The sequence below is a fragment of the Dicentrarchus labrax genome, unplaced genomic scaffold (assembly GCF_905237075.1).
Source record: "Dicentrarchus labrax unplaced genomic scaffold, dlabrax2021, whole genome shotgun sequence".
In the NCBI taxonomy this organism is placed as follows: domain Eukaryota; kingdom Metazoa; phylum Chordata; class Actinopteri; family Moronidae; genus Dicentrarchus; species Dicentrarchus labrax.
The window spans coordinates 3,815,475-3,834,320 of record NW_026136719.1 but is presented as its reverse complement, the minus strand read 5'-3'; the positions used below and the strand labels follow the sequence as shown (position 1 = coordinate 3,834,320).

Below are 18,846 nucleotides of genomic sequence, written 5' to 3'. Positions count from 1 at the left end.
CAGACCTCACAAACAGCTACCACAATAAAGTCAAAGCTCATTTCAACACTCCAGAAATGATCAACATGGTTGACTAAAGCTACTAGCTACAAGCAAGCGCTGAATTATCCCGCCCTTTCTCCTTTCCTGTACTTAGATATAATACGTGCTACGCTCGTCTATCTTCAAAAGACAACCACATTTTGAAGATGGTTAAATAATAATGTTAACTAACCCTAGCTAACTAGCTAGCTAATTAGCTAATGATTTAGATGCACGACCCCCCCAGAATAATCAGGTTGGCGTTCACGACCTACTACCTAATTTGGGATACAGTTTATATAAAGGTCAACCCACAGTGAAGCCTTTGAAGAACCTTGGGTTCAATTCAATTCAATTTAATTCAATTTTATTTGTATAGCACCAATTCATAACAGAAGTTATCTCAGGACACTTTTCAAATAGAGCAGGTCTAGACCGAACTCCTTATAACATTTCAACATAACGGTTGATTATGCTTCTATAAACCCTTCACCTGACATACAAGCACACCCCTGCAACCTCATACATACTGAGCATATACAGTAACTGAAAACAACCAGCTGAGATGTATTGCTCTAGACCTCCTAACCTTTGGTTGTTTGCCGAAAGTTATAATCAACAAGACGCAATTTACCACCAGAGGATAGAACATGAAGAACTGTCTTCACAAAACCAAACTTATGTACTGTAGAATCAATGATGACCAAAACTGCCCTGATATCCGTCACAAAGAAGCAGGAAGTAAGAAGTAAGTAAGAAAATGTTTTGTTGTATCTTGGATGAACCAGTCCTGTAATAAAACCTCTGGCAGTTCTATAATTTGTATTCAACTCTTACAAGTCTCCCAAACTATTACAATAAATGATAAAGTAGAAGATGAAAGAATGTCTGGGAATAAACCAGACAGCAGGTCATAGAAAATATGAAAATCAAAATAAGAAAAATTGAGAGAAAATGAACTCGGTAACTCTGAGTCATTAAGGACTTATCACGTACCTTGTTCCAAAAGCCCCCCTGGTCCCCGTGGGGGAGTCGAGGCTTTCTCCTGGCTTGGCTGGCCTGTCGCGATTCATTTGCTGCAGAATGGAGCTCAGCTCTGTGATAACGGTGTTCTTGGTGTCTGGTGTGGATGGGGGGCTGCGCAGCTCAGGGGGCTGATCGCCCCACAGCTTGGATGTCCTTTGAGTAGGAGTCCTAGGAGGTTCAGAGGAAGGGGGAGGGGGAGGTGCCTGAGGCGGTGACCCATAGGACTCCGGGGGCTCTTCAATGAGAGCATCATGATAAAGCGATGTTCTGTTGATGACGGACTTGCCCTTGGGTTTGGGTGGCACAGGGGGCCGATCCACCAGGAAGGCATGCCCGTCTGCGGTGGCATAGAGGCTCTCCAGAGTGCTGTCGCAGAAGCCTCCTTCTGACGACAGGGTGGAGATGCTGGAAACTGTGCTGGTGGTCTCCATGTGCTGAGGATCCCCGCTACTGCGGCTGTCTACCTCTTCGATACCCGAGTCACCCACCCCTGACTCTGGGTCAGGTGGAGGAGGAGGATATGAGGGGGGCATGCTGTTTGACACTCGTTTGTGTTGATCAGTGACAGGTGGTGGGGCGTGAGCGTGGTATGGGGGTAGAGAAGGTCCCCCATTTCGTCTCTGTTGCTGAAGCATCTCTGCAATGGCACTAGCCTGGTCATCAGGAATGTCAATACTGTTGGCAAACTCCAGAGGTGGGGGGAGGGGCTCTGTGAAGTCAAAATCCTCGTCAATGTCAACTGAGGCTAGAGGGGGAGGGGGGATGCGGAAGGGCAGCTTTACTGGTTCATCCATGGACTCGCCTAAAGGAATACTCCTCCTCCGTGACGAGGGTGGTTGTGGATTGGCGGACAGTGTTTGAGCTTTTAGAGGATCGGGTTGGTTGGGGTCCTTCAGCTCAGACGGCCTGTTGCTGTCCTGCCCCTCCTCTTGGTTGTTCACCTTGTTGCTTGCGTCTGTGCTGGTGTGGACCATCAACAGCCCGGCTGACTTGGTGTCAGCCACATCCGCAGGCGCGCTTTTCCTCTCCTCAACTGCCTTATGCTGCCGCTCTTCTCGTGCTCCATCGGACTCATACTTCTGCTCCGTCAGCTGCCTCCGCAGGCCACCTCGGCCAGGCCGGCCCATGGTCGCAGTGGAGATTGCAGCAAAACTTGTCTCGATCCCGGAGCGTAGTTTGGTGTCAATAAACAGCGGTTGGTTGAGGTCTGGTTTGTGGCTTGGCTGAATTGGGAGGGACTGGGCTTCATGCTTGGGGGTTTGCTGAACCTGAGGAGGATTTTGTGACTGATTCTGAGGATGGTTTTGTTGCTCTTTCATGGCCCGGTCACGAGCTGCCAGGGCCAGAGCTAGTGGAGAATTAGGGTCCAAGGGCTTTCCGGTGACAGGATGGAGGTAGGTCCCATTGGCCCTGTAGTGGCTCTTAGGAGGAGTGGATGGGAGACTAACAGGACTGTCCAGGTTGGGACACTGGCCTGTTCTGGTGTTTAGAGGCTCCCGCACCACTGTGGGTTCAGGAGTGTTGAAATCTGTCATGTTGCCACTACCACCCCCAACAGGGGGCCCAAGCTGTGCCGCAGGAGGGGGAGCCAATATCCTTCGAAGCCGCTCGTCGCTACTGAACATGCCTTCATCAATGGACTTTGACTGGCGAAGGCGAGGGGTTGGCGTGGGACTACTGAAGTCATCATCCCCCATGTCTATTGACTGGAAGGCAATTGAGTGTTTTTTTGCCTCTAGCCTCTTCTCCCGGTCCCGTACTGCCCCGGCAATAGCTGCCGCAAAGGGGTTGCTTAGAGACATAGGGTCTTCAGGACGCAAACCTCCACTTCCACCAACAGTGGGTGTGAGAGGTGGGTGTTCAGGGGTGGTGGGCTCGATCTCCATACTGCTACCCTGGCTGCTCTTGCCACTGCTGCTGGTGGAGGGCTCCTTAACGATTATGGTGGGGATGGGTATGGAGGAGCACGTTCGTTCTACAGGCGTAGTAGGCATGGAAACTGGGCCCGAGGGGCTTGCTGGCATGTGACACGTCTTCTCTGGACTATCCTCAACATTGGACTGCTTTACTAGCATGCCCTTCCTTCGAGCTGGTTTTGCTGGCACATACAGTGTCTTATTGCCCACCTCGGAGTAAGGGTTCTCTGGCACTGGCGTACGCCCTCGAGTGCGCGTGCTCTCAAAGTGCTCTGAGCTCTGCCGGAAATAGCCACGCCTTAACGTGCCAACGTCGGTGGTTCGGCTAATGGTCGTCACTGCATTGGGAGAGTTCTGGGTGAAGCTGGGTCGTGTCGTGCCGTAGCTCTTGGGTGTAGGGCCGGCAGCTGAATTGTAGGCAGGTGGCGAAGGGGGTGAAATGGCTGGGGGAGGAGGGATGTCCTCTGAGGTGTCGGGCATGGAGAGACTGCGGGAGAACTTGAGTAGGGGAGGTGTGAGGAATCCCTGTTTCTCATCCTCCGATGTACCTTGGTGAAATGGAACAGAAAGAAAATTATGTGAGGACCTGGGGGAGACATCTCTATTTTTTATTTTCAGTACGGCCTCTTATGTGTCTCATTTATTGATGTGAGCTCTTTATTTATCCAAGCAGGAGGTTCCTGAAATTTGTGAGAGGCTAGATAAATAAGGAAATAGACGATTATAAGATGTTTACTCCCCCAAGTGGGAATATCTTGGTGAGTTAATTCGACCAATTACTACCAAATAAAGTCTTGAAAACAGAAAGAAGTACAAGAATAAACATTTATATTTAAGGCGGAATGCTAAATCAAAATTAAGAAGCGTACCCTCGGTGAGTAGTGTAGATTTAAAAAGTGTCAGGTCAAATTATTTCAATTAGAAGACCTAAATAGCTCAAACAAATTGACATCAATTGTATTTTACCTTTTATTTTTTCAGAAATTGTAGAGATCAGCCTTGTGGTATCTAGAGGTGGACAGATCTAACCAGGGAGAGTCTGCAGAACACGTTTCTTTACTTTACTTACTAACTTATAGTTGTACATTTTTTAACTGTGAAAGTTGAGGGAGGAAGTGCCTTGCTCATTCAATGAGTGGCACTATTTAACTCTCAGAAGAGAGCTTTTTCCCAGAGTGTCAACAAACCAGAACATGCTAAAAGTGCTTTCATTGCAATTATTGCAGAAAAAAAGACATTCATTTTTTTGTTATAATAATGATGGCATTGCAAATCAAAAGAGCTGTGAGTAACATTAGCCTGCATGACGTCCCTCTAGTTCAGCAGTGAGAATGAGGTTTCAGCATATGCTTAATGACCTCCAATATTATCGCCTGAAAGCACACTTTGCTGACTGGATCATTCTAATTTATCTATAATTAGCTTTAATATTGCTTGAGCACACAGAGCAAGTCCTCTGAGCATTAATAGAATATTACGACGAGCTAAAAGCACAAGGTACTGGATGTGCAGTTCACAACTCAGGCCGACACTCACATGCCCCCCCCACACACACACACAATGTATATACATCATACCTATGGACTTTTGCTTTTTCATAGTGCCCTTCTCAGGTATCCCCAGGAAGGCCCCTGGCACAGTGGGTGGCACCACTGCTACTCCCTGGCGGTCATGATACATGGACTGTAAACCAGAATGTTGTTAATGATTTACCCAGAAATACACAGCTGTATCTCTCTGCTGGCTGTGGAGACCAACACTAACAGTTCCAGATATCTATCATTAAAAATAACCTACAAATCAAACTGTGGTAGCACTTTATTCAGATAGACCGCCTACAGAGAATTGACTGAGTACTTGTAACATTTTAACTGTTTTGCTTTGTCTTTATGTTTAACAGATTTTATAGCACGGTCTGGGTGAATACTCGATTCTGATTGGCTGCTGGGTGTCCATTAATCCCTGATACAGGAAACCTTCTAAGTGTGTTCTGCGCTCTCTGGCTCAAAGCTGAGCCAAAGCGCTTTATGAGAGGAGGGAACTAGAAATATCTCCCGTTGCCACGGGGTATCTAAGCAATGCAATGTATAAGAACCTTATGGGATGGCAATTATTGTTCCAGGTATTAGTCAAACCCTCAGGTGTTACCAGGGAAATTGAGTCATAGCTTGTTTTTTTCTTTTTCAAGTGGCCATGGTATAAGAGGGATAATGCCAGACGAGAGGTCTATTCATGGACATCTCGTTAGTTATTATCCCTTACATCTCTAGAGTATATGTGACACTGATTATGACCATACCTTAACCAAGATGTTTTTTATGCCTAAACCTAAAAAACCTTAACCACAGTGGTGTAAAATCAGAAAATGGTTGTTGAATCTCAGCTAATAAGCTGTTGAAATGTTACAAATACTCTACAAACTATCTGTAGTGTAAAGTGTTACAGAATTGTATTTAGGTACTTCATTTGTGGAGGTAGCAAACATACAGCCAAAAACAGTCTAAACACATTTAAAATTAATATAATAGACTGAAACAAGACCCCACTCACTATATACTGTGTATGTAGTTCTGTTCACTTACATTCATATCAGCTGCCGTAACCAAACAGCGACTGGATGGGCGTGGTTTGATTGTGGCGATCTTCATATCAACAGGTGAGGTCTTCTGGGCGTGTGTCATCTCTTCCACTTTGTCTGTCGAGATAAAGCGAGCCACAATGAGCAACACAAACGGCGAGGGCGGGACTTAACTTGCAAAGCCTGGGTAAGGTTGTCACGGGCCAAACGCAAGCTAATCATTCACAGTGACCCTTTCCTGTGTTTCCACACTGAATTGCGGATGAAACTGAAACAAAAAAAAACATTTAAACAAATTTTGGGGGGCGGGGGGAGGGGCGCACAGGAGGACTTTGATGAAATGTGTCGGGTGTGTCCAGCCTTGCAAGCCGTGCAAGCTCTTTCAAACAGCCGACTCAGCAGCATCATCCACTCTCAGGGTCGTTCCCTCATTAAATGTAAAATGAGCGATGGATGTGAAGTCTGTCAAGTTTGCCGTTATCTTTCTCAAGTCTTATTGTCTTTTGAGCCTGCAAAGTGGGAAAGGTGTCAACGGCAAATTTGGCAGAACTGAACTTCCCTCTGGTGTGTGATGATGCCATCGGATCAGAGTCCACCTAAAGGGTTCTGCTCAGAGAAGCTACATGCTAGCCCTGATCTAGCCTTTCACACTGGGTCTCCTCCCTGGCTAGCTCTGTCTGGGATGTAGAAAGCTTCCATGCATTTGGGGGAGTGATTACTTAGAGTGACTTGGAAAACAATCCTCTTCTTCTGCGCATCTACACACAGAGGAGAGGAGTGGGGAAAGGGGAGAGTTGGGGAGGGGAGGAAAGGGGAGGAAAGGAGCGTCAATGACCTTAACTAGAGTTAGAGCTAAAACAAACACACAAAAACACACAAAAACACACAAAACAGAAGAAAATGCACATTTCCTCTCTCTCCGATCCGTTTCCCAATTGGACTGCAGCTACACCATATCAGACAACATGCAACACGGTTGCCCTGGAAACCTATCTGTGAGTGAAACATTTCCTGGAATAAACCTCCCCCTCCTTACACACACACACACACACACACACACACACACACACACACACACACACACACACACACATATACACGGTTACACACATCCTGCAACACAGGAGAAAAAAAATAAGGCACACATGAAGAAACATGACAGCAAACCTTTTTAGGTCAGGTAAAATGAACAAACATTGACATACAGTAACAGTGTTTTGTTGTTTGCATACACACACACACACACACACACACACACACACACACACAGTAAAATGTTCTGTAATCCCTCATTAAAGGTCTGCAGCTATGTTCCTTTGCATCTGAGGCTTGAAATTCCCCCAGAAAGTAAGTAAGTGGGCTCGCTGCTGCAGATTCTGCCTACGTGAAGGGTTTAGGAGGCACTCTGAGGTGAACTACACCTTTTGCTCAAAAGTGAATAACGGGAAAACTCGGCATCCACGTCAAAAAGAGGAAGAAACAAATCATCTGTGGTTGTGAACAAGAGACAGAGGAGTTTAAACATCTTTCTGTTTGACATCACTACAACATTAAACCATGCACTGACAACATTGAGAACACAGTGAAGTTCAAAACATCTGTAAAGAAACACATTGTAAATCATGCAAATACACTACGGGTGTAACGCCATTTGATTTCACTGAAAGTCAAACATCAGAAAAATCTAATTCTTCTAGAAATATTTAAATAAATCGTCAACATATACAACAGTGTTAGTTAATCACAGTGAGTCACAGGGGTGGGGAAATAGTGGATCAGATTTAAACATGCCTACAGCAACTTACCACCTTTCTTTTTCCTTAGAGTTGCTTAAAGGGGTGACAGAAAAAGATTCTTCAAAGCACAAAAACAGACTCAAAACTTCTCCCAAGATGAACAGAAGTGTACTTGTATTGTAGCTTTGTTTAATTTTTGCAAAAAGTATTCACTCTGTGGATTTTTTATCTATTTCAATTTGTCCTACCGCTGCAGATGTTGCGCATTTACATTCCTCTGAAAGCTCTTCAGACTAAACAGCGAGCAATACTATTACTACTATAAATGTGTCAAGTAAAGAATGAAATGCAAACGTGTCAAATAAGCAGCTCCAGGAAAGACATGCTGACCAGACGTATTTTTATGTCAGCAATTTTCTGCAATATGAGTGGATTCCCTCTCCTGTCATTTATTTATTCATTCACCTTTCATCTCTCTGCCTGCTCTTTGCACACCTTTGACACAGGGCACAAAGCTGCAATTACTAATGATTGATCCTGTAGTGTATAACACCGATCTAGCTGCGGATGCTAATGATGTTTTTATGACTGATTCATCTGTTTTTTTAATTTTTTATTAACCATTAAATCTATATAATGAAGAAATATAGGGAGAAATGTCCATAAAAGGTTCCCACAACCCAAGGTGACACCTTTAAATTGCTTGTTGTCCTAACAGAGGTCCAATTTACAATAAAACAAACCAAAACACTCACATATGCAAAGTTGGAACCAGTGAATCTCAATCTGCTTAATTAAACCCAAATTTGACGAATCAATGAATCGACTTTTTGTTTCAGCAGTAAGTAGAGTTTCTGTCTGTGTTTAATAAAAGAGATGTTAAAGTCAGAATCCTTAAACCTCATTTTTGATATTTATGGTCAACATTTTTTCTGCAGTAGCCATTCGATGTGTATACATTCAGTCATAATCAAAATAAAATATTTATTTTTGTTGGTGGTGGCGGAGTACGCCATTCCCGTACTGAATTTAGATTGCCTGCCTACTGTTAGCATGAGGGATTCACTGGGAAAGGATACATGCATATAATCCAGTGCAACTTTATCTCACTGACAACAGCCTCACTGTTCACTCTCTTTACACCAGTGGTTCTAAAACTGTGGGACAGGCTCCCCTTGTGGGGCATAGAGCCACTGCAGAAGGGTCGTGGATGACAATGAGAAAAGTATAGAGTGAAACTATGTTGAATTTTACAACTTAACATAATAGTGAAGTTAGAAATGAAGCCTTAGGGGAAAAGAGTAGATTTTTAACACAGTAAAAGCCATGTATTTAATGAATGCTGTCATCTACTAATTAAATTGATCATGTGACGTCAGATGCGTCAGGATCTGGGCGGCTTACCACCTTTGCTTAACAATTTCCTGAGGGCAACCAGGAAGTGTTAGGGTTGGAGGATGGTTTCTATTTTCATATGGTCCCACTGCGGTTACTCGAGATCACCAGTAGGCAGTGGGAGCGGGATGCCCAAGGACAGCCTAAGTATATTTCACAGCCCATCTGCAAGCTATGTGAGAGAGGTGCCAGTAAAGGACCTGCAGACCACTAATGTATCTGCACACATAATACACAATATCGCAGCATCACGTTACAGGATATTACAGGGTTCCCGCTCTTTTTAAGAAGTCATTAAGAGGTTTTCTGACAACACAGGACAGCACTTGCTCACATACGATCATATAATTTACCAGTAGGCCTAGTATTGACTCGCTTTCACGGAGTCTCCAGCGAATTGAATACGTTTTACTAGTTTTCCTCGAACTGTAACATCAATGTCTCAACGGCAAAAAGGTCAGTTTGTTCCACTCCATGTCTGGTTAACCTGCTTTGAAGTATAATAGCGTGCAGTTTATCTAACCCAGTCAAGTTTCAAACAAAATACGCACCCAGGTTTACGTGGCCAATCAAGTGAGGGGCTAGAATATCATTTAATATAATATAATTAAAATCTTCCAGGACAACATAGATTATTTACAGGATATTTGGTCATCAATTTCCAGGTGTTTTCATTACTGGAAAACAAGTCTCTAAATTTCCATGTATTCCAGGTTTTCCAGGCTGCCTGGGAACCAATTATTTTATCTTTAATATCACAATCCAAATCATATCCATAATATTAACTACTCTTATGTAGCGGAGGGCGAAGTTCAGGTGATCAGGCATATGGAGAATAGACATACGGTGTCAGATCCATGGAAAAGAGTCGGCACTCTGGTTTGTAATTAAGGATTTAAAATTCACTCGTCACTCCTGATGATTAACGGGGCTCAGCGGGCGGACGTCCCGCTCCACCAGAAAGAGCTCTAAATGCACAGTAGGACGCAGATTCTAGAGGTTATTCTTATAACATCTTACTTCTGATAGTTCAAATTATCTTAACAGCTGCATAGGATCATCAACCGGTCTATAGTCTTCTATCTCACATGCTTCCTCCCTTCAGTGCTGCCTTCACACCTCCCTCCCTCCCTCCTTCTATCATCCCTCTTTCCTTCCTTCCTCTCTAAGGCCTGTTCAGCACCGATGTGGCCTCCCTCTGCTCGTGTGCCTCAGAAACGCTGACTGCCCTGTCTGTCAGAAGGTATTAGCAGGGCACTTTTAATAGAACGAGGGTCCTCGAAGTGGAACTGACCACCACACACACACACACACACACACACACACACACACACACACACAGAGAGATATAACAACAAGGAAACAAAGATAATACTATCACACTAATGTCATATTTTTGGCTTATTTGCTCCTTGTAGCCACAGCCACAGCTCATGGGTGCGGGGATCTTTAGAAGTAAGACTCCTTCATGCATAATGGCAAAGGAGGACAGGAGATGAGGAGGGAGGGAAAGCCAAAAAAAAGAATAAAACTTCAAAGCAAAGTGATCAAATGATGAAAATTAAATTGCATTAGCCGAACAAAAGCTTCATTCAGCCGGTGTGAGCCGATGGATGTTGCAGTTAAGCAAAATGGATGGCAAAAGGTTATGCAGCATTAACTGCTTACCTTTATCCACTATTGAGAGATTAAACAATCAATGAGAATAAGAAAGAACAAAACAGAGAGAGAGCTGTTGTTAGACACAGACTTCCTAATGACATCCTGAGTAGAAGTCAAACCGGGAAGTTCTTACCGAGTTCCTCAAGTTCGGAGGTCATGGACTTGGAGCGCATTGACAGGGCTGTGGTGGGGGCTCTCTTTGGTGGTGGAGGAGCTGAGGGACACAGCGAGACACATAAAATACACATGTCATTTAGTTTTATTCAGAGATAAAGTGGCTTTACAGTTTCTCATACACTGTGTTCATGAATTAGAGAGCAGCAACCGCTCTGAACTGTGACATGAGTTACATTTTGCTTGTATGACGGGAAATGGTTAAAAACTAGGAGACGGTTCCCTGTCGGTGGAAAAGGCCTATGACCGTGTGGATATCTGATGCTTTCACATCACCAACGATGACGACAGCCGTTAAAAGGTGAGGTAGGATAAAAGATGAGACCCATGTAGCCACCTCTCCACCACAGGAACTGCAGATGGAGGAGTTTAGTGTAGTGCAGAACTTACAAACACAAAAAACAAATAGTCAAATCTTTATACTGAACAGCCAATCTGATTTGACTGACAGAAAGCCGTAGAAAACTGGTGTTGGGAATGAAAATGTGATTTCAAACTTTGAATTGAGACAGATTGAAAAAAGGAATAACACAAACACACCCTAGCTCTTTTTAATACACCCACAGGTTTCACTGCTACAGCTTTACTTGTTCCTGTAGTGTTACATAGCTAATGTTGGCAAACTTTAGGTAGAAATGGCTGAATACCACACTTAATTCTTCTCTTTCTGCTAATGTTACACTGTGTTTTAGCATTTCCCTTTGTACCGTAATTCTTACTTGTGTCCGGTTCCATAGGCTCCCTTTAATTCTTAGTGTGTGAAGTTTTGAATTGTTCAGTTCTGATAATCTAACAACCAACAGGCTATAATTATGCTGTCTTAATCCTCCCCAAAAAACTGTTCGCCACAGCTGACTTTTGACAGCCAGCAGCTTTGTATGAAACACGTGACCTTCTGGTGCTGTGTTATTTTTGTTGTTTGCATTGTGAACATGGAGTAAGTCAGGTTTCTTGCTGCCTCAGAGGGATATTATTACATAACACATCATCAGTCTGCACACTGCTTTACTGCAGTCTTTGGTACTTTAATACAGGAAGGACAACTGTTACAGCAGAAGGGTTTTCACACCATTTTATTACACACAGTGCACAGCTGTGTCCTGCTGCTCCACACCAGAAGCTCATCCCCCTTACTTTATCTGCGAATCCACGTTTGGCTTTGTGTTGGGAAGGAACTATCTCGCTCTTTAGTGTAGCACTCTTAAATGTGTAGTCTAGCAGCTGTTGTACCTTTTTTGCGTGCCGTGTCCTCAGGGTCCAGATTCCGGCTCACAGTCACCACCTTGATCAGGAGCCGGTTGCCTCCCTGGCGGATCATGTTGACCACCTGCCTGTGGCCCACCTTCACCACATTATCCTGGTTGACCTGCCGTAAACACACAACAGTGGAGTCATTCATTGGATAGAATTCCTTTAAGTTTGATTGGGTATTTGACAACATGGACTTACTATCTATGTTTATGCAAGGCAGTGGCAACAAAACCATCTCTGAAACTGTCGCACCAAAGAGAAAGTGCCACAACCATGTCAGGACCTTTCTCCTGGTGAAATCTGGTCTGAGCAGCTTCCTCCACCATGACCTGAGCAGAGGTCTCAACAGTCGAAGTCGAGTGCAGGATATTGAGAGACCAGTTGTGACTTTAACAGTTAGATTTCTCCTTTGATTCTGCCTGCAGATAATGGCACACCGCACTGAGTAGACTTCAAGGAAAAGGCTGAAAAAAGCAGTTTGGAACCTGACCGTGGATATGCAAATATGGTGGCAGGGTGTTAGCGCTTTCTTCCTGTCCTTCTGCCAATCTTCATAATTGCAGTATTCATGTTGGCGGCAGGAGAGGGAGCTGCAGCCGCTGCCCTCACAGTCGCTCTTCAAAGACAATCAGAACAAGTTGTGGGCCCCCCGAAAAAAAAAAAAATCCAGCTGCTGAAAATTCACCCCCAATCCGGTTATAATTAAAGGCGACGCGCGTGTGTGTGTGTGTGTGTGTGTGTGTGTGTGAGTGTGTGTGTTTCTCTGCAGAGTTCACAGACACCAGCGGGCCACATACAGCTCGTATATTAACATCTGAATGTAGCTGGTACCCAAAACGCCACACACCCCCACGCTCATATCAGATTTTCGTCAGTGCAAATAAACACACACACATTTTATACTTTCTCTTTCAATCACACACATGCCCACATGGATGGCTTTTAATCTCATTACCGCTCGTCTAATTTAATATGGGCCCTGCTGCAACTGCTCCTCTCATCTCCTCTCCGGTCTGCTCCGCCCCTCCTCTCTTCTTCCAGACAAATAGTGGAGGAGGGGGTCAGATGGAGGGATGAAAGAGAGACCGGCCTGCAGCGACAGAGGGATGATGGATGGCAGGAGGAACAGAAAAGCTAGAGTGGTGGATGAGGGGGGAAATGTAGAGGACGATGGCGTGATGGCGGCGTGGCGAGGTGATGGAGACGGAGGGTTGGACGCACACGGAGGAAGACTTGATTTTCTCTCTTGTGGTTTTAATCTAACAAACGCTGGCCGGGCGTCATGAGGGAGGACATTTTGGTAATTAGAGAGAAATGCTCCAACAGCTGTTTGTGCGTGACCCCGTGTTCCCTCCGTCGTGCTCCATCACACACGCTGAGGTACGCTGATACACTCCAGTACACACACACACACACACACACACACGGACACATATAGGGGTAGCCTTATGTAATCCGCTCTGTATTTCCACCCTGTTATGTAACTATGCTTGAAGGATGGATTCACACACACACACACACACACACACACACACACACACACACACACACACACACACACTCGTGAATAATTTCTTCTGCCAAAATCATAGTAAAGAGTCTGTTTGGATTTGTTGTGAGACTGATTTGGAGAGCGTGTTTTACAAGGATCACGACATGATGACAAAAAACTGAGAGCATATTTATCTTTAGGGGTTGAGTGACTGTCTCTCTATACGTCAGCTGTTACAATGTGAAAGTGAATTTACTGTTACATTTATTCATTAAAGCTGTAATCTGTAACATTTCCTCATTAAACAGTGGCTCTATGTTCTATATGTACCGTATTTTCTGGACTATAAGTCGCTCCGGAGTATAAGTTGCATTTATTTAGAAATGTATTTCACAAAATCCATGACCAAGAACAGACAGAGACTATGTAACTGGACACATAGAGGCCAAAAAGATTGAGAATTCTACCGGGAATGTTAATGGAGACGAAGGAGTGAAATGAGGTGAGCTGGGCGATATGAAGGCGGCCAATTTACAAAAGATTCACTGAACAAAAATGCTGATGTGATACATGCAAATTTAGCTAAGAATGTGGAGAATGCAATGCAATCAAGCATTTTGGGCGATGTCTAGGCAAACGCCGGCAGCAGAGCAAATACTCGGGAGGCTACCTCATTTAGAAATGTATTTTACAGCATCCAAGACCAAGAACAGACATTCAATCAGGAAATGCAAGTTAAACACAATAGCACACAGAAATTAACATAACACGCCACCGCGTCCAACAGGCAAGTTACCGGTAGCATGTTCACCATCCATTAAATTCTTCGTCCTCTGTGTCGCTTCTGAACATAGTTGTATATATAACGGCTCTGGGTGTCACAAGCCTAGAGCGCCTTCTCGCGGCTGTGGACGGTAATGTTTAGGCTACTCCTCGTTTCATGTCAGAATTATTATTCAAAAACATGTTAAATTTCATATATAAGTCGCACCTGACTATAAGTCGCAGGACCAGCCAAACTATGAAAAAAAGTGTGACTTATAGTCCGGAAAATACAGTAGTTGTGTTCTAACATTATCCCAAATGTTAACAACAATGTTCAAACTCAGAGAAATCTGTTATTTTATTCAGGTAACGCTGCGTTTTACCGGTCGCCTGTCGATGGCGTCAGTGTGTTTAGTGGTTTTAATCAGCGGGTCTGTTTGTGTTGGAGAGGAGGAGACCTCTGTGGATCATTGGGCTCCCGGTAGAAACCTCCTGAACCATGAACACTGAACGAATCCTAACCGGGAGAAGCTGACTGCAATGGTGGTGAAGACAACAACTCCAACAACCTGCTTCGCAACCTCATCTAACTTCATCTTTGGTTATTGTTTATACTTTTAGGTTGGCTTAAATAAAGCATTTAACAAGCTGCACAGCATAAAGACTTCAGCTATGACCAACCGCACCAACCTGATACCAAACATCTCTCTCTAAACCTAGAAGAAAGTCTGACCTAAAGCACACCAGGTCTGAAAACTGCTTCCTCTGTCATCTGGAAGGAGGAAGCAACTAGAGAGTATAATAAACGTTTGTAGTTTATCTCAGCTGTCTGCAGATTTTAAAAGCTTTTTACATACTTTACATAGAGGTGTAATCTAGGACAAAGATAGCTTTATTGTCATTATGTGTCCTAAATATGACCGGCAGCCATCTGGTGCCAAAGACTATCTTTGAGCAGAGACAGAGGTGTTGATCTTCCCCCATATACGACTCACTCAGGCCTCAAATGTGGTCCATGCAAGTATTCGAGCACACATAACATAACCCAGCTGTAACAGCAGTGAATGTACTCAATATCTTACGGGAAGGTAACAAAGTGAGGTTACAAACACTTGGTTGTGTCATTGGTCAATAAATTAATCGTACATAATTATTTGCTTCAACCAAACAATACCAAATTGATTTCTTTCCCTCAATCAAAGCTTTATTTCCACAGCAACACATATTCTGAGACAGCACTGCAAACAACAGACCTCAGTCCTCATGGGGGCGATGTAGAGCTGATCAGACCGGTATTTCTGTTTTCCTGTCTGAATGAAGAAGTGACAGACTCTATATGCAGATGCATGCAGATGTGTTCAGCCCGAGCTTCATCAAACTGAGCAGTCGTGGTTGTTTAGAGCCGAAGTCGACCACAACAGAAGGGGTCTGCTTTCTCTTGTTGTTTCATGCTATAGTGCCCCCTAGCTGCAACACTCAGACTGCAGGTCTGAAGGTCACACAATGACAACTGAGCAAACTCCATCTCCTGAGGCAAGCTGTAAGAGGAGGTCCAAAAGTAGTAAGTAGACTTTAAGTCAAGCTTTAATGTCAAACAACTTAAAATATATATTGTAATACATTGTCACATTTATCATAATAAGATTAATGTAACTGTAGTAATTTAAATACATCAGTAGATGATATTTTTTTACCTATAATTACAGTGGAGGCAATTAAAGCTTCTGGACTTCTGAACTGGACTTTGGGCTGATTGGTTTACTGAACCTCAGGTTAGATGTCAATTATTGAAGGTTTGAGATCATTTATTGAGTCTTCGATTGGTAAGAAATTCACTATACAGTAATTTGATAAATTCAGATGATCAGTTTGACCTACTACAAAGAAAAAGGAAGTAAACTATACTAATTATAATTACTAATATTAACCATTAAACAGCATAGGAAAGGGACAAAAAATAGGAAAAGCAACAGGGGAGTAAAAATTGCTATAAACACAAACTATCTGATTAATTAAAATATTTACTTTTTTTATTATTTTTTTCTTTGCTTGTCTATTTTAATCATTACAAATATGGAATTAAATAAATAAATAAATAATTCACCCTTGGTGGTAGTCAGACGATGGCGTCAAGGTGCAAATCAATGCGCCGGCTATCAGTTACATGCAGACGATTAGTGATATTGATTGGTTCCACAGTAATTGTTGCTGGTGTGAATGCACCATCAAACACAGACACACATATGACACGTGTGTGATTTATTGAAAACTGTGTTCTTTGTCTGGCTGGAAGAAAAAAGGAAAAAGAGAGATGAAGCCCGAAGGCCATAAACTGCCATAATGGTGCCTGAACCAATAACTACAAGAGAGAAAAACAGCATTGAACCAGCAGCTTTATGGCTGAACATTAACAGTTTAATCAATAGCCACACACACACACACACACACACACACACACACACACACACACACACATATAGATGCAAAACACACAAAGAAATCAGGCCTCTGATACAATATGCATGTAAAAGCCGTTCTTCTGTCAGATCAAGCAGAAGGGCCTATTCAAAAGCCATTATCATTATCATAACCATTATAATAGTTCCAAAACATTAAGCATCATCCGGCCCATTTAGCTGAACGCAGGCAGCCCTGAATCTGTCTGATCACTCAATCTCATCTCACACAAATATTCCTCCTTCACTCGCTGACAATCTGATTAATCAATTATAATCTGACCTCCGTATGCAGGCGCGCGCTAAAATCACACGCCGCTAATCCAGCCCGTCGGAGCAGGCGGGGAGGGGTTAAGAGGCGCCGACAGAGGTCAGCTGATCTCTCTTCAGAAACAGAAATAACGTAACCTCATGTTTGTCTACAAGTCAGACCTTTCACTGTAAAAACAATGTTTGAGAAAATGTAGAATTTTCTGTCTACAGTCTTCACTAAGTTTTTAAATTTTAAGTCAAACTCTAATCTTTTGTTGAAATAATTTACATTCCTTCTTGAGAAAACGTAAATCTTTGCGAATTTTAAAAACAGAAAATTCTGTTATTTTAAAAACAGCCATGAACCCGACTTTTCATTATTTGGGTGCTTGAAAATGTAATTACACCATATATCAATTATATATATTAAATTATGAAATAGAGATTATTTTGTTTGTAAAACTTAAAGATTCATATTTCTTGAAGAAAAAAAAGTGTATAAAAAATGAAAGAAGAAAAGTAAATTATCTTTTATTTGTTCATTTGAAAACTTAAGAGTTTGAGTTTGACAGTGCACATTAACATTGTACTGTACCTGGAATAATGGAATAATTCATGACTTTTCTTTGTTTTAGCCACAAATCAGTCGACCAATACGGAAGACACATAACATACATTAAACAGGAACAATAATACTGCACATATAGCACAGCACACTTCATAAAAACACACAAAGCACTTAAAAACAAGGACAACAATGAATAAAAGATACAACAAAGCCCGCTTCAGGTTATTTGAATAAGTTATGGTCATGTTCTTTAAATACATTTTAAATGAGGTGTTTGTTTCTGTTATTTTTAATCAGTTTCACTATTAAAGGTGAATTCTGTGATTCCAACGGGAACCTGATGCACTGCTCAAATTGATTCAGGGGTCTTTCACAGCACAAGTTAACTTAAACTCTGCATTTATGTATGAGAGTTTAAATTTGTTTAATATTGGCTTATTTGTTAAAAAGTTTGTCCCAGGATTGCTCCGCTTAAAATACAAACTTCTAAATACAACCTTCCGGTAGTTTCAAAGTGAAACATTGAGTGAACATAAAACTAAGGATAAATGTCAGCCAGGCTCGAGAGGCTACAGAAAGTTAATGTCAGCAATAAAAAAAAACTAACTTTCTCAGAAAAGGTGAGAGAAATGGGGACGAGGTGGAGACGTACTGAGGGTCAGAAAAATCTAGAGCATTGAGAGCGACAACGTCACCCTCATCCTTTCCCAGAGCCCGGCTATAAAAGCATACGGAGGGGAAGCTGCAGCAGACGGGGGCTCTTGATCTCACTCCATGATCCAACCAGATCTCTGTGGTGGAAGAAAACCAAACAGTCCTACAAAATGAATGACCAGTGTGAGCGTTTTCTGGTCTGTCCCCTCGTCTTCTTCAATATCATACATATCAAATGATTAATATGGCCGTTTATATCATGAAGACACAGGTTACACAGCTCGAGGTAGATGATTTTCTAAATCTGACCCATTTTTAGTGATGTGTCCATTGTTCTTCCATGGAACAAACAAATTAATCTCTTTATGTATAAGAGTATGTGTGTAAAGTTTAGTGTCAGCAGCATTTCAGTATGAAGCAGGTCCTAACTTCACCTTAAAATGGTATCGGCCTGAAAAAAAAACACATCAGTCAGGCTCTAATCTAAGGCAACATGAGGTAAGGGATTGCTGGCACTAAGGTCGACTGTGACTTTATGATTGTGACTGATTGCAGTAACACTGAATTACATAATGACATTGATGAACAAACTGTTTTTAATGTGGATCGGTCATGGCTGATACCCAATCCGCTTAGAAAGGTCAGTATCACCCTGATCTAACAGATTGGATCAGTGCATCCTTGCTCATTTATCCCTCACTTCTTAACCAAATGTAACTCATTTTTAACTCTTTTGACTTGCCAATCAGGGCAAAATACAAAAGATAAAGACAGATATAAAACAGACATTTAACCACAAAATAACAATACGTCAATAATATATGTCCTTCATTTGTGCAGTAAAAAAAGAAGTGATGAAATGCAATGAAACATACATGCAACCACGCACACACACAAACA

General features: G+C 42.7%; 1 protein-coding gene across 1 annotated transcript in view; it reads right to left on the bottom strand.

Annotated features, from left to right (window-relative positions):
* Positions 1-18,846, bottom strand: part of LOC127351354 (SH3 and multiple ankyrin repeat domains protein 2-like) — a 224,346-nt gene that overhangs the window by 15,870 nt on the left and 189,630 nt on the right. The window contains exons 18-25 of the mRNA XM_051378830.1: positions 11,739-11,874; positions 10,468-10,548; positions 10,341-10,349; positions 7,347-7,370; positions 6,261-6,299; positions 5,546-5,658; positions 4,541-4,646; positions 1,018-3,511 (exon numbers count right to left, since the gene is read on the bottom strand). Of these exons, the coding sequence (XP_051234790.1) occupies positions 1,018-3,511; positions 4,541-4,646; positions 5,546-5,658; positions 6,261-6,299; positions 7,347-7,370; positions 10,341-10,349; positions 10,468-10,548; positions 11,739-11,874 (3,002 nt within the window). The remainder of the gene's footprint in view (positions 1-1,017; positions 3,512-4,540; positions 4,647-5,545; positions 5,659-6,260; positions 6,300-7,346; positions 7,371-10,340; positions 10,350-10,467; positions 10,549-11,738; positions 11,875-18,846) is intronic.